The sequence below is a fragment of the Pseudopipra pipra genome, chromosome 3 (assembly GCF_036250125.1).
Source record: "Pseudopipra pipra isolate bDixPip1 chromosome 3, bDixPip1.hap1, whole genome shotgun sequence".
Lineage (NCBI taxonomy): Eukaryota > Metazoa > Chordata > Aves > Passeriformes > Pipridae > Pseudopipra > Pseudopipra pipra.
The window spans coordinates 1,792,054-1,816,623 of NC_087551.1; the positions used below are offsets into that span (position 1 = coordinate 1,792,054).

General features: G+C 46.6%; 1 protein-coding gene and 1 long non-coding RNA gene across 3 annotated transcripts in view; one reads left to right on the forward strand and one right to left on the reverse strand.

Annotated features, from left to right (window-relative positions):
- Positions 1-22,217, reverse strand: part of EFEMP1 (EGF containing fibulin extracellular matrix protein 1) — a 42,576-nt gene extending 20,359 nt beyond the window's left edge. Inside the window, exons 1-4 of one of the 2 annotated variants that reach the window (XM_064651010.1) lie at positions 21,922-22,217; positions 21,243-21,330; positions 18,289-18,337; positions 17,852-18,112 (exon numbers count right to left, since the gene is read on the reverse strand). In XM_064651010.1, the coding sequence (XP_064507080.1) occupies positions 17,852-18,112; positions 18,289-18,337; positions 21,243-21,323 (391 nt within the window). In that variant the 5' untranslated portion in view covers positions 21,324-21,330; positions 21,922-22,217. Of the gene's footprint in view, positions 1-17,851; positions 18,113-18,288; positions 18,338-21,242; positions 21,331-21,612; positions 21,708-21,921 lie in introns of those variants that run through there. The other variant, XM_064651011.1, reaches the window with a different exon arrangement.
- On the forward strand, positions 9,915-20,514 carry LOC135412345 (uncharacterized). The gene is made up of 3 exons (XR_010429604.1): positions 9,915-10,052; positions 10,383-10,452; positions 19,550-20,514. It is a non-coding gene; the product is annotated as an uncharacterized LOC135412345 (long non-coding RNA).
- Positions 22,218-24,570: the final 2,353 nt, after the last annotated feature.

A 24,570-nucleotide genomic window follows, 5' to 3' on the forward strand; every position in this document is an offset into this window, starting at 1 on the left:
TGTTGGCAGTACCAACACGCTGCAATCTCCACAGCTCCCTACGTAAATAAGCAGATTCCTGAGGCTGGTCCAACTCCAGAAATGCCTTTGAAGGCATTATTTAGTCAGGAATTTTCCCTCCGTGGTTCTGGGATACTTGGAGGGTGTTGCTGTACGTCCCCACAGATGGCTTGTTTGGAAGAAATGCATCTAAAACTCATTTAAAGCATTACTTTGACCCCGTGAAATAGAGATGGTTAAAAGAAATTCCCTTTCACGCCTTCAACGACTTGTGAATGATAGAAGAACAAAAGCAAATTGTGGAAATAGCACTTGAAAAAGACACGTTGGTCGGTCTGGTCCAAAATATACTCCAGGGATGGGAGGGGACTGGAAGAGCTGGGATAGAAAAACACAATGTTCAGGTTGCACAGTTCAAGTGGAGGGAAATGGATGAGCAGAAGTGGAGATTTCTGGGGCAATAGATAAAAACAAGCAGTGCTACCCAGTGCAAACCCATCAGGAATTGTGTCTTACACGTTTTTGTTTGCCTGTCTTGCCTGAAGAACTCACATTAGTTGGCTCCCCATTAGAACAGAAGTGGAAAATTCATGTGATTCTCAACATGAAGAGGGATTGAAAATGAAGCTTGAAGTCTTAAAAATTCTTTGTTTGAAAGAGAATAGATACAAGAGGCGAAGCCAGGCAGGATCAAAAGTGAGGCAGAGGCACCAGAGAAAAGGGAATCAACTGTTTGAAGGCAAAAGACAAAAAAAGAGGCAGTTTATACTTATTATACTTATAAAGGAAGGCAAATGAAGGTGGAAGAAGCAGGCCAGGAGGTTCTGGTGGGCAAAAAGGGCTGGATGAAGGGGAACTGAAACGAGCTGAGGGTGTGCAGTCGACTGGAGATTGGAAGTTGGAGCAGTGCTTGGGAAGTATTTGTTGTTCTTTCAAAAACCTGACAAAAAAATTCTGAAAACTGAAAATTATTATTATTTTTGGCCCCGCTCTAAGATTTTTCTGGGGTTTAGCCACCTTTTTTTTTTTTTTTTTTCTGTGTTTGGGAACAAAAAGGGAAAAAAAAAAAAGACACCAAAAAATACTTTGTTCTTTCAATGAGTCAGTAATAAATAAACCCGAACATTTTAAAAACCAGAAGTTTCCTTGGGAAGAGAGAGCTATTTTTTCTTCCAAAATGACTTTGCCTTCAAATTGTGCTGGGCTCTGCTCTCGGGCTGAGGATGTGCCTTGAAGCAATCAAGGAGAAGTAGCAACTGGGACAGCTTTGCTCTTCTTTTATTTTTTTTTCCCCTGGTGTTTGGCTGGGAAGTTCCACGGGTTTGCCTCAGTGCTACCAAACTCCTGGCACTTTGCACTGAAAATGAGATTTCAGCAGCGTTTCCTAGAGTAAGTGAGTACTCCTGGAGCATCCTGGCCTCCCCAGCTGCAGGGCTGGCGGGGTGGGAAGTGCAGCAACCTGCTTTGTTTGCCTGAGCATGGGAGGTTTTGGAATTCTTTTTTTTTCTTCTTCGTACCTTGTGATCTTCGCAGACTCCTGGCGAGGCTTAAAAGGTTACTTGGAGAAGGGAGTGGCTACCATTTGTTTAGAAAATAAATAGAAAAAAGTAGGCCAAATACCAGTAAAGTTCCAGTTTGAAAATATTAAACTAACACACAGCATTGCTGACCTGAAAAGGTCACATGAAGTGGGAGAAAGGATGTATTTAGAGGGATTGCCAGGCAGGACGTGGGATCTCTCACTGACTTGGCAGCTCTGTTTGCTGTTTCTAATGCTCCTTATTTGCTAAGTTCTGAAGTTTGACAAGATCCATGCTTTATTTTGCAGTATTTACATGGTATTAAGCGAGTGTGTAAATCCATTCAGAGAATAACCGAGGTCTGCCCTGCCTGCTCTTTCCTGCTTCATCTTTGCTGGGTGCACCAAGTAGTCCCAGGATGCTCAGAAACCTGGGAAAAGGGATGTTTTGAGGGGGTTTTCCTTTGGGGTGTGCTCTCAGCTAATGAGGTTATTCGGGACATGTTTGAACTCGATAAATATGGTGGAATTTGTTAGTGAGAGTGAGGAAAAAAATGAGTGCTTAAATTACCATAGAGCTGTTAGAATTCCTGCAGAAGGAGCAGGAAGGTGCAATGGAAATGTAGAAATGTCAGCATCCCTCTGTACAGGCTGATTTTTGGGTGCTTGGCAAGTGTGGAGGAGAAACCCCAAGGCAGCAGATAAATAATTGCTGCCACATCATCCGAGCACATCATCATCACTGCTGGGTGGGATGGATGGTATTCCCAGCTCCCAGTCTGCCAGGAGAGCACAGCCAGCAGCTCCAGCTGGGATCAGTAGGAGCCTTCAGCTCAACCAGAGCTTGAGGAACAAACCTGCTTTTTGAAATGTCTTACACGGGCCGTTTTTGCAAAGCTCGAGCTGGAGCTCACCAGAGCTGGGCCCAACAGAGCCCCTCCTTTTACTCCACACATCATTTAATGGCCTTCAAAATTACACTTTCCACTCTGACAACTCCCATTTTTCTCCCTCTCTCCCTTAAATCTCCCACTCTTCCTCTCCTGCAGTTTCTTTCCCTGCTCCTCTGGGTTCTGCCCTTCCAATTTCAGCTGTTTCTGAATCATATCTCACTGAATTTTTTCCCATAGCCCCGAGGTGGCTGATTGCCCACGGGCAGTGCCCTTGGTGCCTGCATTTTCTCTCTATAAGGTGCATTTCAGTTTCCCCCAGGAGCCGAGGGAAAGGCTGGTGCTTGATATCACTCGTGCCAAGCGAAACCCACGGAGAGAGCGTGGCCAGAGGGACTCTGTACAAAAGTTGTCTGGGCTCTGTAGTTTTGCTCACGTGGGTGCCTGGTAGTACACAGCAGCTGCCAATGAAAACAAGCCAAAATAGCTCCAGCCCTGTGCAAGTCTCGAGATGATCTGAAAGTGTGCAGAACACAGGTAAGAGAGAGAGAGGAGCAGGCTTTGTCAAAACAGAGAAAAGCAGCTCCTGCAAGATGGCTCTGAAAGGACCAGGAGCTCCTCTGACAATCCCTTCTACTCCCTGCAAGTGCATGAAATTCCTGAAAGGGCAGTTTACAACCGAATGAAAGAAAATTGTTGCTTTTGAAACTGTTTGTGGTTGTGACGAAGCGTGGGCGCTCCCCGGAACGTGTGTTGATGTCGAGCGGGGCGGCGGAGCCAAGGACGTGGAAAAATGAACCATTCCCCTGCTCCAAGCAAGGAGAACACTGGTAGGAGCAAGTCCTGTGGCTCTGGGTCACTGGCAGGCAGTGGAAAGCACTAGGAGGACACATGTGGAGGATCTGCAGTGGGACAGGCAGTGGGACTGATGCCCATCCAAACCAGGATTCCTGCCTCCAGAGAGCTGCAGGAATGAAGAGGAATCGGCTTTGTAGCTGATGTTGGGAAGGGAAGGAACAGGCCCTGACAGATTCACTGGACAAGTTTTTTAATACTTTGTGGCATGGGAGGTTTTCCTGCTTCTGGCCCCAGGAAAAAAGAGGAGTGGGAAGTTTCAGAATCAGAGAATGGCCTGGGTGGGAAGGGACCTTAAAGCCCATCCAGTGCCACCCCCTGGCATGGGCAGGGACACCTGCCACTAGCCCAGGTTGCTCCAAGCCCCATCCAGCCTGGCCTTGGACACTCCCAGGGATGGGGCAGCCACAGCTTCTCTGGGCGACCTGTGCCAGGGCCTCCCCACCCTCACAGGGAGGAATTTTTCCTGATATCCAGTCTAACCCTACTTTCTGTCAGAAGCCCTTCCCCCTTCTCCTGTCGCTCCATGCTCTTGTAAAAAGTCCCTCTCCATCTTTCTTGTAGCCATCCTTCCTAAAAAAAGAAGCACTGAGGGCCTTCCCCCCCCTCTTTTTTCCCCAGAGGTGTGTTGCTTGGTTCTTGCTCTGTTCCATTCCCCTCTTTCAAAGGCACGAGATCCCAGATTTTTGTTCTCTTGCAAATGAAGGGTATGAGCTCAGTGCCCAGGACACATTCCCTGTCTGCATCCCGGCATTTCAATCCCACTGAAGGCTTTCTGAGGTGCCCTGCTGCCTCAAAGGCCTTCCAGATGGATGGAATTCCAGGAGGATGGATTGTCCACTCAGATTGTGGAGCAGCTGGGGGGGAAATTTGTGCCATGCTCCTTCAGCTGCTGGATGGCAAAGAAATGGACTGGTGGCTCTTCCCTCATGGAAGTGCTGCATTCCAAGGACTGAGGAGGCAAGAGATGAACTGGCAGAAGATAAATCGAGGGGAGGCTAATTATAGCAGAGTAATTAATGCCAAGAGCAAGGGATAGAATTAAAAGGGAAAGCAAGGAGAGATGTACCTGAGTATGAGCAGGATGGTCTGTTTATAGCAGAGGGAAAGTAAATATCCACAAGCACATAAAGGGGAAGAATTGATTAAAATTCTGAAGGTAAAGTGTTTTAAAGTATTTTTAATATAATTTCCCAACCCTACTATTATTTAGGTGACTCTGATATTTGTTAGCTTAAATAAAATAACCCAGACTGCTGTTTGCAACCTAATCCACCTCAAATTCCCTGTGTAAGTTGGGGAGGTCTAACCCAGAGCTTGGGTTTCTCTGTGCCCTTGGCTTTCAGAAGCCCTGCTGTGGAGAAGGATTCCCCTGTTCTGCTGCTCTGAACTCTGAACCCAAAGCCAGGGCCATGTTCCAGCAGCCAGAGGAGAGAGTGAGGGGTTTCAGGGGACAGCAGGAACCAGGTCATGGAATTTGTGGCCTGGAAAGATTTCTTTTTTAAGAGCTTTTTCAAAATACAAGATTTCCAGACAGGGGCTGCTGAAGAGGAGGGGAAGTTTTTAGCAGACTGTAAACATGTGGGCTTAAGTAGCTTAAAAACTGTTGTGTACAGTATCTAACCAACTCCCTCGAGTTTAATGAATGGTACCAATAAATATGCAAAACACTGGGAGACCAAGGACAAGATTGGGTTTTAGCAGTTAATTGAGCATCCTCTGTAGCCAGATCTGTATCTAAACTTGTTTAGGATCTAACAGACCATTAGTTTGCCTTGGAGATTTCATGGACAGGCATAAAGATCAATATGGAGGCAAAGAAATGCAGTTTCTCAGCAAATAACTCCCCCAGGACCTTCTGAACTGATTTCAGAGGCTCGGAAACACCTCCCAGAAATGAAAACTAAGTCGTGAAAGTTCTTGTATCCCATTATTTTCCAAAGGACTGGGAGGTGTTCAGTGTGCTTTAGGATCAAGTCCAAATGATTTTTAAGGAGTTAGGTCTCACTTTCAATGAAAGGAAAATAAAAAGGAAGCGAAGCATAATAGATAAGTGAGGCTAGGCACATATTAAAAACAAAAATCTTTTCAAAGCAAAGAACAATGATCTCTTATCTCCAGAAGGTTCAGTAAATAGGTTAATTCTTCATATTGACCTAAAGCTCTTGGGCTTGATTTATTATTCCTCTTGTTTGTGCAGGAATTTTTATTTGCCCCATAAGGCTTCACACTTATTCCATGTACATGTGTTTGCCTGGAGTGCCCAGCAGTGGAGAGCAAAGCCCCTGGAGCCAGCACAGGAATCTGGGAAGGTCAGGGCAAGATCTCTGTGTTGTTCTGTCCCAAACCAGCCTTGTCTGCTCCTCATAAGGAAGAGAATGCATTTGGTTTGCAGAGCATCACAGATTTTGAAATTCCACTTCTAGAAGGGATAAGATTTTACAGAGAGGATACTGAGGAGATGATTATCTTAGCCAAGCCAGGCCTTACTCCCTAAAAAAGTGGCATGAAGCATCTAGTGAGTAAAAGTGACAGTGTGGTCTCATCTGGCAACTGTTCCCAGCCCTGCTCAGAGCCACCAGGAATCAGAAATGCAAAGGATCTGGTTTCTGAAGGAGCAGCTTTGTTTCATTACCATTCTGACACTGCTGGTGCTCATTGTACAGTGATTTATCCAGGATCACTGCTGTTTGCAGGCAGGTTGTGGCACTTGGTGCTGGTCCAAGTAAAGAAAACTCAGAATAAGGAATGAAATAGAAATGAGAATTGTGGGAAGAGCATCTGAAAGGAGCAGCATTTCTGGGTGGGAGATGAGCTGGGATGTTCAGCAGGATGATCTGACACTGAGAAACCCTGAGGAAACAGCCAATTCCTTCCCAGCCAGGCTGCTCCCTCCCATCCTCTCCAGCATTTCCCACCCACCCTGGAGTGGATCAGCCTGGGCCTGGCATTGCAGGCCTGCTCTGGCAGGCTTTCAGTGAGGGGCTTTCAAATAAAAGTTGCCAGCAACAAGGGGAAGGGCTGGTTCAGGACAGTGGAAAAGTGAGGCAAAGGTGTCAGTGGAATTATGAATTTTGTAATTATTTTTAATTTATTTTTAGTTTTGTTTCACTTGCAGCAAGAGTTGTGTCCTGGGAGGTCGGGGATGACATTTGGCTTCTCACTAGTTAGTCTGCTCCCCGGGAAGATGTTTTCATTCAAACCCAGGCTGCCCAAAATTGTGTTACTCTCCCTTATGGAAAACACCTCCTAACCTTCACCTTTTGTAAGAAAACAAACCACATTTTCATATAAATACAGCAGGGTTCTATAAAAATTTCAATTCTGAAAGGTACAGTGAGAAATAGTGGGTGAAACCCAAGAAGGTCTATTTTTCAGTCTTGTTGAAGAAAATCAAGAAGGAATGCAAGCCCCAAAGTTTAGAAGGATGAACATGGAAGGGTTTCTCAGGTGAGGTTTTTCACTGCAGATGTGCATTTGGTGCCTTCTACAAGGGAACTGTCACTGGTGAGTGGCACCATAAATAATCCTAAATAGTTTGATAAGTGAAATTGAGGTTTCTGATTAAAACATTTATGGAGGCTGTCACAAAAGTTCGGCTTTTTTTTTAATACAACCGAAGCACCGAACTAAATAAACTCAGCCCAGCTGTGAACCCAGAGAAAAAGAACTGCAAGGAAGCCATTTGGTCATCCCTGGGCTTAAGCTGTGAAATTAGTGCTAAGAATAGTTAACAGTGGGACATAAGCATTTAATTTTTCAGATGAGGCCCAAATGACAGGAATGGAAAAACCTGCATATTCTCAGAGCAGCTTTTAAGGGCTGTTGTCTCTGCAGCCCATCCCAAGTGCCTCCCAGAGGGACAGTAATGCTGTCTTGAAGCTGGATTTGTGTGACAGACCCAGCTCTGGAGCTCGGAGCCATAAAACTGCAGTGCCTGGGACGTCTTCAGCAAAGATGCTCCCCGCTTGATCCAGGCATATCCCAGGGCTGTCCCGCTTGGGCTCTTACAGCCAGAGGAAAAAAACCCTGCTTATCATGGTGCCTTTTGGCTCTCTGTCATGTTCTGAGGCACTGGGGGTGGTTCTTTCTGGCTGGGCCATGGTCACACATGAGCCCCCAGGGCTCCCGCTGCACCACGAGCCAGAACGTGCTGAGGCCACTTCTTGGCTGTGCTGGGTGTGACAGGCACTCCAACGAGGAGGCAGATGTACAGTCACACTGACTGCTGCTGCTTTTGTCCCAAATGCACCACTGAGCACAGCAAGAGCGGGGTGGGAAGAATGTGCTTCCTAAGGTATGTTCAGAGCAGGACAGTTCCTTCTCCACGCTCGTGTTGTCCAGGAGAACGGAGCATTTCAAGGCCCCTGGAAGCTTTGCCAGTACAAAATGTCACTGAATGTCAGTATTCCATGATAACAAACCATGATTCCTATCATGAAAATCTTTTGATGCTAAAACCTGGTTCCTTTTTGCTATAGAAGTGTATTGAGTTGCACTTGACAGCTAATAATCAAATTATTTACACTTTGGCACAATTACAGAAGCTCTCGTCTGAATTTCCCAATGGTTTTAGTTCTCAGCAAAACTACACTGGTTTGTTCTGTGCCCAGAAAAAGTCTCAGCCTTCTGCAGGTTGTAGTGGTTCTATTATGGTACTGAGCATCTAATGTCTACTCGAGTGGTTAGTCAGAGCTCTGGGAATTGCCTGGTGCTCAATCCACAGGTAGCAGTCACCACACCCAGGAAGATGGAAAACGTGACAGGCTGTGCATTCTCAGAATGAGATACCTCAGAAAATCACAGATATCACCAATCTGCTCTTCAACAATTAACCTCATCCTGACATTCTTTAATAATTACAGATTGCCTTAAGCATCAGTTAGGTTTCTCACCCTTTCAGAAGGTGCTGGGTTTTAACTTCTGTGTAAAATACCCAGACCTTTGTTTAATCCTGTTGGCCTCACTCCTATTCCATGGCAGGGAGTTCAGGAAGCATTTCCTTTTCTGGGTTCCTCCAGCCATACCACCTTTCAGCATCACAAATCCAGACTGGAACTGTGTGTCTCCAAGTGGGAAACAGCACTTGCAAACCTGCCTTCCCCAACCCCTCCTTGCTTCTGGGTGGGTTTGCCATATTTATCCCTTTTCCCTGTGTTTAAAACCTGTCCTCACCCCCAAACCGTTGCTTTCTCTGTTTCGCAGCACTGCCCTGGCCCCGGGATGAGCAGCCCTGCAAAGAGCTGTTTGCTAGGTGAGAAAATCAGGGCAGCGAAGCGTCCCTGCGTCCCCCACAGCCCTCGCGGCTCCGGGGAATCCCCCAGGAAGCGTTGGGGAGGGTGGGGAAAGCAGAGACAAGCTCAAGCCTAGCGCTCTAAAGCTGTGCTTAGGGGAAGAGCGGGGGGTGCTCGAGGGTGTTGCTGGGTGGATCTCCTTGGCTGGTTTGGGCTCTTGGCTCCAGGCCACGGCTGTGCTTTCAGCTGATTTCAAAGGTGCCTGGAGCCTTATAAATCTGCATCCAGAGCGAGGAGAGATTCTCCTGACAGGGGACACTGAAATCTCAGTGTCATCGGAATGGAGAGAATGTTTTGATTTAAATACGGAATGAAGCAACCCTTTCATAAAAATAATCTTCTAAACACGGGGAATTTTCTCTTTTACAGCCTTAAAGAGCCACAGTTTCTGAGAGAGGAATGCTTTGTCTTGGAAGACACACACAGACAGCAGCCCCCTCCCCAAAATCATCCTTTCCCACATGCTGACTAATAGATTAAATAATAGGTTTTCTGGATGGTTTAAATAATGGTCATTGTTTGCCATGGGGAAAAAGGGTGGGTTTTTTTCCTGCACACACTGTAACAGGAACATGGTTATGAATATGGTTATAACTCTCTTCCCCCTCAGGCTGTTGGAGCCACAATGTTCTCCTGCTCCTGCAAACCCCAGAACCCTGAGACTGATTTAGAACTCTGTTGCTATTTTTAAGGCACTTGACCAAGATATTTATTTCTCCAAGTGATGCTATGTTGATCAACTTAGATGAACTTTCTCCAAACACTGACTGTATTTGTTGCTTCTAAATGTGTATTTAATTCCACCTAGTTTTTAATGGAGCCCAGGTACTCAAAATTCTCCACAGAGTAAATTTAGACAAGAAAGAGATTTGTTTTTCCCACCTTTCTGATCGGGGTAGTTTTATAAGATAGGCCAAGTCCTAAAACCATACTGAAAACGTGGCAAAGTGAGCAGAAATTTATTCCTTTCCTGTGTGCAAGCCTGTTGTTAAATGTTACCTTATGGGCAAGCTCTTGAAAACCACCCAGGAAATTGTTACCTTTCCCAATTCTGACTGCAGAACAGATATGGGGTGAAGGTGAAGATATTTCAGTGAGGTGAAGTTCCTTATTTAAGGTATTCAGTAACAGCAACAGATAAGGGTCTACTTATATCTAATTTAAAAAAAATTAGATATACCTTTATTATTAGATAAAGGGTCTAATTATATCTCATTTTAAAAATGCTTAATTAAGAGCTTGGGATACCTTGTGCCAGAAAATGTCTAGTTAATTTTTGGGCCTGAAGAACTTTTTCTTAGCACTGCAACTTCTGAAAGTCTGTATAACACATGTTTTCTTACTCATTTTTTTCCCAGCTTCAATGCTACAGGTTTTACCATATAATTCTACCTAAAAAAGATGAAACATTTCTCCACTCTACTTGCAACAGAACCAGCTTCCAAAGGGATTTCACATTAACAACTAAAACACAAATGGGAATGAGCATAAAAGGTATTTTGTAATAACTGCATGTGTGCTAAAATACTTCAGAGCTCTGTAATTTGCAAATCCCTCTTGTCTTTTTGGTAGAGTTCAAATGTAGATGAAAGAAGAAACAAGCAGGATTCTTGTGTGTTCAGTATGTTTTTTGCAAGTTAAATTGTGCTGCATGTTTAATTATGGCAAATAACTTTCTCTCCAAACCGTTGCTTTCTGGCTGCCATGAAAACAAAACTTAGTGAACTAAAGATGAAAACATAAGGGTTTTGGGGAATTTCATGCTTTCTACCCATGAATTTTATATGGCTGATGACCTATTCCGTATTTTCTTGACACATCCAGAGGGAAGAGAGCTTACAAGCCAAGTTCTGATCCCCCAATCTCGTGGACAGAAGCAACTAAACTTCCACAGGTATGTGACAAAATTCCTTTTGATAAAAACCCTTCAGCCCAAAGGATGCTTAAATCTGGTGTGACTTATCCTAGAACAGGCATAAATGGTGATAGTCCAGAAGAAGCAGAACAAAAAGCATCACAGAGGGGAAGAGGGAATAAATATTCTTTAAGTGTGATGAAGGGAGGTGGCCAAGCTCAGCTTACATTAAAGCCACGATCAAAAAGTACAAATCCTTGCTCAGTGAACACAGACAGAGCACAAAGTGCTGCACAAGAGTAGCTGAGCGCACCACAAAATCTGTGGAATGTTTGAGATGCAGCCCGGGAAGGTGAGCTCAAAAATTACACTCCCATTGTGGTTTCCAGCAGCCCCAAAATACCTCCCCAGTCCTGTGACACTCCCATTGTCTCTGGCCGGAGGAAAAGGGCAGCACAGCAAGTCTGAACATCCCATGGGATGGATTCCTGGAGTGCTGGAGGCTGGGCTGTGGAGCAGCAGATGGAATTCCCTGGGAAAGGACATGCAGAGGAGCACAGGCATCCCTGGGTGGTGCAGGGGAGAATCAAACACACCACTGCTGCCTTTGTGGGAGGCTTTGTTCTCCCTGCAGGACTGTTCTGGCACTCACAGAAAGGCAGAGACAAACAGCAGCTATCATCTTCCTCTGCCAGCATGGAAAGGGAGAAAATCACTTGGAAAGGGAATAAAATAAGGGAAATAACAGTGTCAAACTTGAACAAGTTTTCCAACTTGCTAAATTCAAGCAATGTCTTGGAACCTTGAAAACTATGTGTCTGCAGTGCTGAGATCCTTTAGAAATGTCCCAGGAAAGGTGGCTTGGCACTTCCAAAATGAAAGAGCATTTCCAGTGTCCACTAATTAATCTGAAGTAGGAATGGGGTTTGAAAAGGGAGAAGAAATTGGTTAAGAGGAAATTACCCTGAGCAAACAACTGGAGGGAGGAGGAGCCTTTCTCAGCAGGCTGAGGAATGAGAGTGCAGGAGAGCGGGAAGACACACCTGCAGACCTGCCCAGAGCAAGCACACTGGGAACATCCCCGGGATCCTTTCGTGGCAGTAGGCTTCCAAAAATCTATCCCCCAAGTGGCAGTAGTATCACTAAAACTCTCCAGGAAGGGTGCCAATAACTGCTGCCAGGGTGCTCTCAGTGCACCACTGCAGTGCTGGAGGATGTGTTTCCTTGGGAGCAGGTGTTGGCACGGGGAACAAACCCATCCCGTGCTCCACCAGCCCCGTTCTGTGCTCTCTGATGCTCCCCACTGACAGCTCCCAGTCCTTGGGTGGTTCCCTGACTCACAGGATGCCTGTGTCTGAGTTTGCAGCAGGTACAGGGAATTCCTCAAAGGGAGAGATAAATACTCTAAGCCTTTTAATGGGGTGCCAAGTACAGGGGGAAGCCAAGTCAGGATCAGGCATAAGCACATTCTTCCCCTTTGCTATCTGGTGTTATTCCTGATTGCACCGTGGAAAAGACCTCCAGCTTAGAGAGTGGAATTCTGAAGGAGGACAGATGGCTGGAGGCTTGGACTTCTTCAGGCCATGTGCCTTGAGTCCATTTGCAATGTTTTGTCTGTCAAAACATGAGCCTCCTCCGAGCTACTAAGGAAACAGGCTTTAAAATCAACAAATCCAGCCCACGAGGATGACAGTGGATGTGACTACTGTACAATCCCATTTTCCTGGAACAAGGAGCCATGAGAACTGCTAATGAGTTTACTTAAACTGGGAGTCTGGGGCTTGCCTGCACAATCCCAGTTCAGCAGCTAAGGTAAATAATACAGCTTTGGGAGGCTGGCTTGCCTCTAGGACACTTAGCACCATTAGCAAAGGGGGAGGAATCTTTAGCTGCAGCACATGGAGCATATTCCTGCAGGGTCAGGACAATGGGAAAACAGCAACTCACTAAAAGAAAGAAAGCAGCTGCTTGTATTTATGCTTGTGATGGATGCTCCCAGCAAAATGGTCAGACAGAACAGGGAATATCCATCCAAGGTCTTGACATGACACTCACAGCTGTGCAAATAGTGCACACGGGGAGATGATTCACAGTGACCAGATTTCCAAAATGCCCCAAACCAGGCCCTCAAAGCGAGATGTTTTTTTTGTGAGCTTCCCTCTGGGCCCTCGAGAGATGCTCCAGAAAGGGCTCTTTGCAGCAGAATGCAGCAGTTTCACAGATTAACAGCTTGAACAATTGGTTCGGGATGGGCTGAGGAAAGATGATCTCTGCGTGATGCATCCAAATGTACAAGAAATTAATTGGCATCTGTGAACAGTGGGGACAAAGAGCTGTCAGAGTGTCAGCTTGTGTCCTTCTGTGGATTCCCTTGGACCTGCAACATTCCTATGGCTTGTCCAAGTGCTTAATATTCAAATGGCACATGTAACCAGGGTTCACTTGTCCGTGTTTGCTGCAGAATTTCAGCAAGTGGGGAGCCACCTGAGGTGGCTCCTGCTGGCAACAAGTGCTCCCCACTTGCTGAAATTCTGCAGCAAACATAGACATATGAACTGAGCTGGCACTTGGATGAACTGATGGCATCCTGAACCACATAACAAGGCCTTATTTTTCCTATCACAGCCTCTCTCCTCACCCCGTCCTCCAACCGAACAGGTCTAGTGCTGTTCAGAGAATCACAGAGTGGTTTGGGTTGGAAGGACCTTAAAGGTGATCCAATCCCACCCCCTGCCATGGGCAGGGACACCTTCCACTAGCCCAGGTTGCTCCAAGCCCCATCCAACCTGGCCTTGGACACTTCCAGGGATGGGGCAGCCACAGCTTCTCTGGGCAACCTGTGCCAGGGCCTCCCCACCCTCATAGGGAAGGATTCCTTCCTAATATCCAATCTACACCTACTCTCTTTCAATTGAAACCCATTCCCCCTTGTCCTACATGTCCTTGTAAATAGTCTTGCCCAGAGAGGAACAACCCTGGAACTGAACTTGTCACACCTCAGGCTCTTTCCAAACTAGTCCTGAGGCATTTTGTAAGTACTCCTTACGTACAAGAATGGGGAAAACTTGGGGTGATGCAATATGTTACAAAAAGCTCTCTAACACATTCCTGGGCTCAGCCTAAGGAGTTGTTATAGCTGCATTTTAGGTTCTGTGTTAGCAAATAGCTCTAACTCATAGGAGCAGATCAGAACTCGGTGCAGAGGCTCCAGACTCCCAGTCCATGCCCTTCTGAGGGGCTCTGGGCTCCCTGGAGTCCAGCCCTGAACACTGGAATGCTCGTTAGTGCTTGTGGCACATTAGTGGCCCTCCTGCTGTGCATTCCAGGTTTGGTTCCCTCTGAGCTGGACCTGCAAAGGTTCCAGGAGCCCTCGGGGAGGGCAATCAAAGCAGGGTAAGTGGAGCTCATTAGGAGCTGCATTGCAGAGCAGCCTTCTGTGCCCCAGCCAAGATGCCAGGGAAGAGCTGCCAGAGGCACAGCCAGGGCCAGGCAAGGGCACCTGCACTCACCCACCTCTTGTGTGCTTTGCCACTTGCACATCCCTCACATATATATATATTTAATATAAAGTGTTTTCTGTATGAAAAAGGACATTGTGAACTGCTCCTCCTTGTCCCTCCCTCCTTAACAGAACAAAGGACTCTAGAGATGCAAAATGTAGGCTTATTTGATTTATTCACACTTAATTAACTTCTTGAATTAAAAGCATAGCTCGAGTATGGTAAGTTACTTTGAAAAGAACCAGAAAACTTAACAAAAAAAAATCCCTGAGCCCTACGATGAAGAGAGCCCTGAAATGATTTTGCAGGGGAAAAGTAACCAGAGCACAGAAAACAAATTAATTTCTTTCCTCCCACCACAGAGAAGGAAAAAAGCAACCAACATCCACCAAGTCTAGGCAGAACTCCTTGGAAAAAAATGTCTCTGCCATATGAGAAAGTATTGATCTCTTGTATTACAATCTGCCTCCCTCCTGTCCTTCACATTTGCAGTAGCACAAAGGGTGATAAACAGACTGGAGAAATATCAGAAGCTCATTTAGCTGAGGAGCAGAAAACCTGCTTACTTTATTGCTTGTATTGCCAGCATGGGAGCAAGGCAAGAAAAATAAGTTCTTTCCCCCTCTCAAGTTTACAGGTTATTTGGTACCTTTGTTTGGTCCTTTTTTTCATTCCAGTGTCATTAACATTCTAGGAAAAGCCAGTATGTTCTTGCAGACTAGGCTTGACAAAATTGAATTAATTGGCTGATTTGCCTTTGACTGCAATAGGAGCAGACTCAAATCACAGTAAAAAACAACTCAGTCTTGTATGAGGCACTGAGTGCAGCTATTTATGGTTTTTATCAGGCAAAAAGTGTCTGTGAGCGTGAGTCAACTCAGTTATTTGCTTAAAATTGTTTCTTACTCTGTTTTTTGCTCCTCCCAGTTACAGTGATACTCTCCCAGTGGACACTTCCAGGGATGGGGCAGCCACAGCTTCTCTGGGCAACCTGTGGCAGAGCCTCCCCACCCTCCCAGGGAAGGATTCCTTCCTAATATCCAATTTAAACCTACTCTCTTTCAATTGAAACCCATTCCCCCTTGTCCTACATGTCCTTGTAAATAGGTCTGGGCATCCTGTGCCACAGCTGGGAATCTGCCTTGGTGACCAAATCTAGGAGTGACAGTGAAGTGGGAACTGGTTATCCCAGGATGGGGACGGGGGGGATTAGTTAAGGTCATAAACTCAGAATTTAAGGCCCAAGTTGTTGAAGTTGAAGCACAGCACTTGAGGCTCTGTACAGTTCCTGCATAAGAGATCTCCCTCCAGAATAACCTCCCCTCAGCTTTGCACCGTTCTGGGGGCTCCTGGCACTCACTTCAGAATTTCCCAGGAAATTTTTACTACCTCCACCTTTAACATCCACATGTTTCCAAACACTAGTAGTTATAAAAATGCTCTATCTCAGCACTTCAGAAACAGGACCAGTACATTTATATCTATTTACTCCAAGCCCAGGAGTGTGTTTGGCCTGTGCTCCCCCCATATTCCGTGTTTAAAGGGAGTGGACACTGGTGTTCAAACAGAAGGCCCCTCACACTCCAGCATGATGTCAGTAATTCAGCTCCTCAGAGCGTGTTATTGTTTTAACCAGAGGTCTCCACACTTTCACATGGGTTATAAAATACTTAGTGCTGCTGGACTGGAAGGAGAATGTCATACATCTGCAAACAATTAGAAGGAGCTGGACTTCATATTTGATTTACTAAACAATAAAACAAGCTGAAGTGTGACTGTATCTGTAAGTTACACTCCCTGGGAGCCTGGGGCAGTTATCATAGCAAAGTCTTTTAACCATAATTAAATAAATCCGCACTGGGACCATTGCTGATCAAGATTATCTTTTATAAGATATTTGCAGCAGTGAAAAAGCACGAAGATCATGAAGCTGAATGCAGGCTTTAAGTGCTCCAAAAGTCTTTTATCCTTCCTTTCAAGCACACTGTCCACTGCCCCTTTTCCAGCTGGAATTCATTCAGTACAATACATTTCAGCTTTTAAGCACTAATATTTCCATGCTTTCTGCATTTAGATTGAAATCCTGGCATGAGGAAATGAGTAGCAAAACTCTTGATTCTGTCAAGCCCAAGATTTCAGCACAGTTTGTGTGCTTGGGTTACAATGTTCTGGTGCTGTAACAACAGTCACTTGTTATAAATTAACCAGAGATTGTGAATTGAGTAGAAATATTTAGTTGCAAGTCTCAGTAAAGTAATAGTAATGCATCACCACCAATCTTCTCCTCACCAAAACAGAAACCTCAACCAGTTGTTGGGCTCTAACTCCCAACCTTTATTTGGAATACGAGGTATTTAACATGCTGTTAGTCTTCCCTACTCTATCCCAAATTTATACCCCTAAAGCCAGGGCAGCAAAAGGGATGGTCATGTCTGGAAGTTTTCTAGCATTTCTCGCATTTTTTTAATCAGACCAAAACGTTTTGTGCTAAAGCTGGAGCAGTTGATTGTGATTCACCAGGGAGGAGGAGTGCCAGGAGCATCACCTGAAGGAGGGAGTGCCAGCCCAACCCAGGAGTTCTGCTCCTGGTTCTGCCCCTACTTTGCCAAGTTAAACTCAGAAAAAAAAAAAAAAAGTAATTTTCCATCCTTAGCTCTGATTTTCTCTTGATAAAACCAAGTGAATGCCCAGGGTTGAGGGGATCACAGCACTGACCTCCTGCTTGTTCTGTGCCTGACATTGTTGAATTGGGGTGACAGAAAACGTTGAACGTGAGCAGATAAGCCAGAAATGCAACTCTGAGGCTTTGCCTACAAAAATAACTTCTCCATGATGATTACTGTGCTCCAGAATGACAGGGAATTTACTTACTAGTGATAAATAACGTTCTGTGTACACGAATACCAGGGAGAAGGAAACTACCACTGTACATTACAGCTTGCCCTGATTATAGTCACTCAAGTACTATTTTATGTGATTATACTGTTACAGGCCACAAAGTGGAAAAGATGAACCATGAGGTCAAGTTTTGCCCTCTGTTTTCAGGGGTATCCCACTAATGTGCTTGAAAAGCAAGTTTGGGACCAAGGAGTAGAATGTATTTTTATGAAAGAAAACAAAACAGTGGACGAAACATTTGTTACTTCAGCAAGTAGAAGAGTAAACTATTTATATGAAATAATAAATGAAAGAGTCTTAGTTTACAGTAGTGCTTGTGAGTCTGGTTGCTGAATGCATACAATTAACATTGCTAATGCCCTGAGAATTTTTGGCACTGTGTGTGGTGTATGTACACTCAGATGAAAGCTCTTCATTGCCATAGTTTCAAAGAGTGGCCAGGCTATGACTAGAAGCAACCTGGCAGGGTCTGCCTAGAGCTACTTCCACAGGGATCACGAGAGCACAAAGCTGTTCAGATGTTTGGTTCCTACCACTGGAGAAATATTCCTGACCCAGGATGAAAGCACTGGACCCTCCTGCACTGCAGTCTGCTCTAAGCAGATGTTCACCCAGTGGTTATTTTTTGTCCCATCCAGCATTTAGTTATTGAAAAACACAGAGTTCTGCAAACCTTTAGGAGCTGTTTCTGACTCGCTGTCTTGCCCGCTTTTTTCACAGCACTGCCTCTCCTTGACATACTTAGTACAACACAAAATGCTGGACTAGAGTTGCCCTGAGAGGTTTTTTTTTTTTGGGAGCTACAGACAACAGAACTAATTCTGAATAGATGGAACAGACTGTAAGGCTGCACCGAGCTGCACGGTCTGTTCCTTGCTCAACGCCATGCCTGTGATTTATTTCGCTTATCTCCAGCGTGCACACATGTCCAGTTCAATGGAGAACAACCCCTTCCAGTCAACGGGAGATTCCAGGCTGTCACTGCCCAGGCAGTGGATTGTTTTCCCCCACACTCTGACCATTCCAAAACTCAGCCTTACCTTGGCACACGTTGTGGTCGCTCTGCTCGTACCCAGCCGCGCACTGGATTTGGTGGGTTGGGTTTGGGGGGGCTCGCTGGGGGTCGGCCGGGGTCCGGCGGATCACGTTGTTCCGACCGCTGGTGGATTCGGCCGCTGCCTCTTCCCGCTCATTTACAATAATTTGGGCCGTTCTGGGTAGACAGAGGTATCCTCCATAGTGGTTAACACATTTCATCCCACCTTTACATGCATCTGGGACTATTTCACATTCATCAATATCTGTGGTTAGCAACAACACAAGGCATGCTTTTAACAGGCGGACCTCCTGCAACAGCCACAATACAAACAAAACAACCAGATGTGCGCACAGCCCTCCCTGCCCCAAACAGGGGGTGCAACGACAGTGCTGAAACAATACCGGTGGCGAGTCTGTCTGCGAGAATGAGTCACTGTACCTTTGCACCGCTGCCTAACGGGATCCCACTCGTAGCCATCCGTGCATTGCTGCAGGGAAAGAGAAAAGAGACAAAGAAATGAGGCTGCTCGGGATTCTTCGTTTTGGGAGAATAATCGAGTGTATTCAGTGAGCTCACAGCTTGGCACTGAGGGAAAAGCAGTGTTTGCACACCTTGGTAAGCTAGAAAAATGGCTGTGGGTAATAGCTGTGGGTACAGCACTGGGTTTTGCATGAACAACAAGTCTGGGTCTCTTCCAGCTTGGAATATTCTATAATGTACAGAGAGAGGCTCTGTCTTGGGAAGTTCCCAAGGTATTGTTTGTTGTAAGATGGTTTTACTGGGGCTGGAGAACAAAGTGAGCAAAGCATCACTTTCTCCTTGCCCTGTTCTCATACACTGTCTTAAAGCATCTGTCCTTTGGCTTGACTCAGCTGACCAGTACGAAAATCTTCTCAGGAACAAACCAGCAAGTTTTTCTGAATTTTGGTCTTGTTCACAGAGCCTTCCACCAGGTGAACATGATTCACTCCCAGGGCCTGGGGGGGCTCTGTGCCCCTGGCCTTCATCCTCCCTCCCGTTAGCACTCTAGCAATGGGGAGGGCTCCCATGACGGCTGGGAATTCATTCACATGCTTTTTAATCACATGACTCCAGGGACTGCCGTCGAGGAAGGACAATTTATGTTGTGAGACACACAATAAACCGTTAGAGTTTATAACAGCAGGACTACTTATTTATACAAGACCTTGCAAAATTCAAACAAGACAAGGCTCGGCAACTCCTCATATCAGTGCAGACTAGCAAGTTCAGCAATAATTTTAAATATTCTGCCCTGCATCTTCACTATCCCTCTGCCCCAAACCACCACATTGTCTAGAGCAAAGTCATTTTAATCACAGATCCCAGTTGCAGACACTGAGTAGCAAAGTATCCTGGTGCTACCAACTGCAGCAGAAACATTTAAAATATGAAACTCTCAGTGAATCGACGGGGCTGTGCTGTGTGGGTGCATCCTGTGCTGCTCAGGATATTGGTTTAATGGCCCCATACAACAAAAGAATTGAGTCGGCTAATGGAATTAGTCACAGCCAAGCAAGCTCGATCTTGTTGCTACTCCTCTGCTGCTCAGGGACTTACAAGTGACAAACTTGACCTTCTGATGCCAAGATGCACGTGTTCCACGTACTCTCCTCAGGTTATTTTGAGGAACTCGTTACTGACTCAGCAGTGGGACTGAAAATGTTCTCTTGCCTTGCAGGTGACACCAGCGCCTTGGCAGCGAGCTGGAACTTTGAAGGCTCTTTCTCCCAGAGGGGTAAGTGGACATTCCCTAAAGGAATGACTACATGCTGAGTTGACAACACCAAAGTTACTGTAGCTATGAAAACGCAGACCCGGGGGAAAACAGCTAATTCATGCATTTACTGAATCACCCGATTCCTGTTAATGCACAACAGAAGTACTGTGTGTTTAACTGCAAGGAGCCAAGTCCATCTATTACTGCAGCCCAAGGCACTTGTACAATAGCAAAGGATTTGGCCCTAAGTGAATACAATGTTTGCATGAGAAACAGTAGCATCCCAAGAGTCAAAGCTCCCAAAGCTAAGCTTTTTGTTTCATCTTGCACGGCTGGAAGTCTAATGGTCATCGAAGCACCTAAATGTTAAGAACTCTTTGGAAATGAAGCATAGGTACCCAAGTTATATAGACCTGCTACAAACTTTCAGTTGGCATAATCAGAATTATGGAGGCTTATTAAAAAATGCTACTTTATTTTTAAAAAGGAACATGTAATAAATGCAGAAAAGGAGGAGGGGGGGGATCCCTGTTTAGTCTGGATTTTCAAAAGATACTTAGATCTTCAGTTTCCACTTACACATAGGGACTTGAAAAAAAAAGTAAATCACAGAAGCCTCTGAATAAAAGTACTCCCAGCCTTCAAATCCCTAATGCTCCTAAAGCCCGGTGTTAAAGTATTTTATGACTGACTTCCTGATGCTCACTTGAGGCTTCTCTAAGCCCTGACTTCTACCAGAAGGTCCAACTCTGCAATATTTACTTGCTGGAGCCATCCCACTGACTTCAGTGGGATTACTTGTGTAAGTCCCAATCTCAGGCTTTGGCTGTGGTTCTCTAACTTTTTGCATGTGTGCAGAATTTTCTGCTTGTGTGGCATTGCTGATGTCTGTGCACACATCCAGAGGTCCACCCATATGAAGCAAGTTGCAGGGATTACAACTGTAATCAGATGTGAAAATGTGGGTTTTTCCCCAGCCCGAGCCGATGTAATTGTCACTCCTTCCATGACATGCATTATGCAAGCCAAAGGCTGAACACGAGCACATTTAAAAGAAAAAAACTCTTAAAAAACGCCTTTAAATCTCTTACCCTGGCACTTGGTTGCAAGCAGGACCTATTTCCAGCACTCCTGTACGATTTTATCAAGCCATGCAAAACCAGTGCTCAGAAGCAGCTCAGAAATGAACAGTCCCGTGATCACTGCAGGACTCAGATGCTTCATTAAGAGCCCCGAATTTGGAGGCACTTACATTTTGTTAAAAGCAGCTTGAAATAACCTTAAGAAAACACTAAAGAATGTTCGACCTAATCATCTGTCAAATTCCATATATTTCAAGTGAAGGTCCTAGGGACCCTGTCTTTATGAAAATGGATTAAAACAATATTAGAACCTCCTAATTTTGTTCAGTCCCTCAAGCTGAGTACATAGCTAAACTTTTCAGAGCAGGCAGTCGAAGCCTATTTTGCTCAGTCCTGTCAACTTTCAAACGGTGTTTCAGGGCAGAAACGGCTTATTTTATGGTTAACATCCGAACTCCACGACCTCTGCAGCACACGCTATACGCTGGCAAGAAATTCGGTTTTTCCTAAGGGTCATTTAGAAAAGAATCCCCGCAAAAGCAGTAATCGGTTCCGACTCTATTAAACCTTACCGTGTACGTTATGGTTTCCTCAGCTTCCTGCGAATGTACTGTAATGAGAACGAGAGCAGCCAAGAACATAGCTGTCAACATCGTGAACCTTGAAAGAGAGGAAACACAAATCAAACGGGAGTGCTCTCGGCGGTCTCCATCGCCGGGGGAGGCAGCGGCACCCCCGGGAGCGGGCTGGGAGCGGGGCTGGGAGCGGGGCTGGGAGCGGGGCTGGGAGCGGATTGGGAGCGGGGCTGGGAGCGGGGCTGGGAGCGGGGCTGGGAGCGGATTGGGAGCGGGGCTGGGAGCGGGGCTGGGAGCGGGGCTGGGAGCGGGGCTGGGAGCGGGGCTGGGAGCGGGGCTGGGAGCGGGGCGCCCACCCAGCCCCTACCTGGGAGAGGCGGCCGGGCGCTGCCGCGAGGAGACGGGGAGGCTCGGCCGCCCTTCCCAGCCCGGGGGTTTTAGCCAGCCGGGAGAGGGGGGCGGAAATAACCAGTCCACGGAGTTTTAAAACATCCCGGCGCTCGACGCCGCACCGAAGCGGGAGCGGCGCCGGGCGAGGCGCGGGCAGCGGCACTGCCCCGCCGGCGCACGCTTTGGGGCGCACGCTTTGGGGCGGAAAAGCGACTTTTCGGTCAAAGCAATGCGGGGGGGGGACACACGCCGGGCACCTGCCGGGCTCTGCCGGACCCGCTCGTACCTGCGGCGGGGCCGGGCGGGCGGCGGTCGCTGCTGTGTGCGCGGGCTCCGCTGCGGGGCCGGCGCCGCTCGCTCTCCTCTCGCCGCTGCCCGTGCGGTGCCGGTGCGGTGCCGGCGGCCGCTCGCTGTCCTTCCCGCGGTGCTGGTGCCGGCGCGATGCCGGCGGCCGCTCGCTGTCCTTGCCCCGGTGCGGTGCCGGCAGCCGCTCCTCCTCCTCCTCCCGGTGCCGGTGCCGGTGCCGGCGGGCGCTCGCCGTGCGGTGCGGTGCGGTGCTGCGCGGTGCGGTGCGGGGTCGGTGCGTGCCCCGGCGCCGGCCCTGCGCTAAATAGAAGCGGCGCTGTCCCGCCGGAGCCCCGCACGCCCCCTGCCGGCCCCGCGGGGCCGCGGCGGGGCGGGGTGGCCGCGAGCGGGGCAGGTGCGGCCCCGCCGCCATGTTGGGGCCGTGAGGGGAGCGCGCGGCGGGGCGGGGCCGGGGAGCCGTGAGGGGACAGCCCACCCCTGGCGGGCTTCGGGGGGGTCTCCGTGGGACATCCATCGTTCTGGGCCCTGTCGTGAGTCCCCAAACCCGTTCTGGGGAAAAAGAAAACCCAAAACTTTTAAGGTCGTGAAGTTTGCCATTGGCGCTGTAATCAGGCGTGAAAATGCGGTTTTTCCCGCAGCCCAGGCCGATGTAATTGTCGCTCCTTCCGTGACGTGCGTTGTGTAAACCAAAGGCTGAAAACGAGCACATTTAAAAGAAAAAATCCTTAAAAAAGGCCTTTAAATGTCGTACCCTGACACTTGATTGCAAGCAGAACCTATTTCCAGTATTCCCGTCCTCAGGTGCCACAGCCACACGTTCTTGGACGCATCCAGGGATGGTGACTCCATTACTGCCCTGGGCAGCTTGTTCCTAATGCTTTACAACCCTTTATGCGGATAAAAGTTCCCTAATATTTAATCAAAACCTCCCCTTGAGATTCAAAATAGCAAGACTGAAGTATTTTCATGCATGTTTTATGTTCCGTAAATAAAAGCCACGAGGAGTCCTTCACCCGGGAATGACTGTTCCACAGACATCACCTAAGTTCAGCAATCAGCTCTCCTGAAAACCTCTTCTGTGTATTAAATGCTGTTATTTCCCTACCCGGTGGGAAAGTTCCTGGAAAGAATAGAGGACAAGGGGGAACTGCTGGGATTTAGAAGCTTTAGTGGGTTTTGGTGAAGAGAAGGTGTCTGGGAACTCTTTCTACGGAGGGATAAGGTGGATCTTTATTTAATTCCCCAACTTTGCTCTGGGGGCCCTGTGATACAGTTAGTGCAGCTCTATTCTGTTCCCCTAGTCGAATGTGAGGTCTCTGGTTTTAAAAAATGTTTTTACCTCCTCAATGCTGACCTTGAAGGGCCTGGAGAACTTGAAATCTCCTGAAAAAATGTCTCATTAGGCTGCAGACCGCCGGCACTGCTGGCCTAGAGAATACCTTTCCTATCCAATCCCTTCAGTTCTTAACATTAAATTATAGTTGATGTTACATAAAACATTGGTTCCATTATGGATGGCCATACAGTGCTCATTAATTTTGTCTCTGAATCCGATAGTTGACTTTCTTACCTGTTTTAGAATGAACCAAGCTGGTATTTCAGAATACTTTTAGCTGTATGTTGCCTATTTTCTATTTTTTAGGTAGTTATGAGAGAAGACAGGATTTTCCCTCTCTCATTGCAGTTTTACAGGTAAGTGGGACTCCTAAAAATGTACTTACAGTCCACACACCTCACTGGTAATTAAAGTACAGAAGCAACAACCTGGTGTAGTAGAGAAAATTTAAGTTGACTGTGTTTTAGGTCATTTTACATGTGCTTTCATATGGCAACATGTTTAATAAACTCTCTTTTGATATGTCTCCTCCTGCTCCAAAATGATCCCCTTAAAGCCTCTATGTCACTATTTAGAAATACAGCTTGCAAGTGTTAGATTGGCTCTAAGTTATTCACTTCTGTTTGTGTAAATTGGATTCATATTTGTGATGTGCATATATATGATGATGATATATATATTTTGAAACTCTACTGTTTCTTGCTTGTAGAAAACAGAATGCATAATAATGCTTTTATCTACTGGCAGCACTGCTTAGTGAGTTTTGAATGCACTGTCTCATGTCTGCCACACAAAGAGAACAGAATTGAACTTGTTGGATTCTGAATTAAGTAAAAATATTTAACAGTTTAATGTTAATCTACCAGCTAGGGAAACATTGTGTCACAGGACAGTTGTTTGTTTTCAGTCTGGAAAGAGCAAAGCAGAGAATGGCAGAAAGCTCATTTTGGAGGATGTATGAGCAGTGTCTGAGCAGGGATCCTCTTCACTTGCCTTCAGACAGTGTTTTACCTTTGATGGAATGCCCTGTCCTGCCAAAGGATGGTTCTCAGCCCTTTAAATGGAGGTGGGAGACCGACTGGGTTCCTGGTTTGGTAGTTCAGATGTGTCCTACTGAGGCAGCTGGAGGTTTGCCTGCTGCAGGATGGCAGAATGCAGCCCCTTGGAAGTGCTGCTGGGAGTGTGAGGTATGTGAGGAGCTGCTCAGCGGGAGAACAGCTTATTTACATCTCTGAGATGTCTGAGGATGACGGCGTGGCCAGACCATCCATCCTTCCATGGCCATCCGGCGTG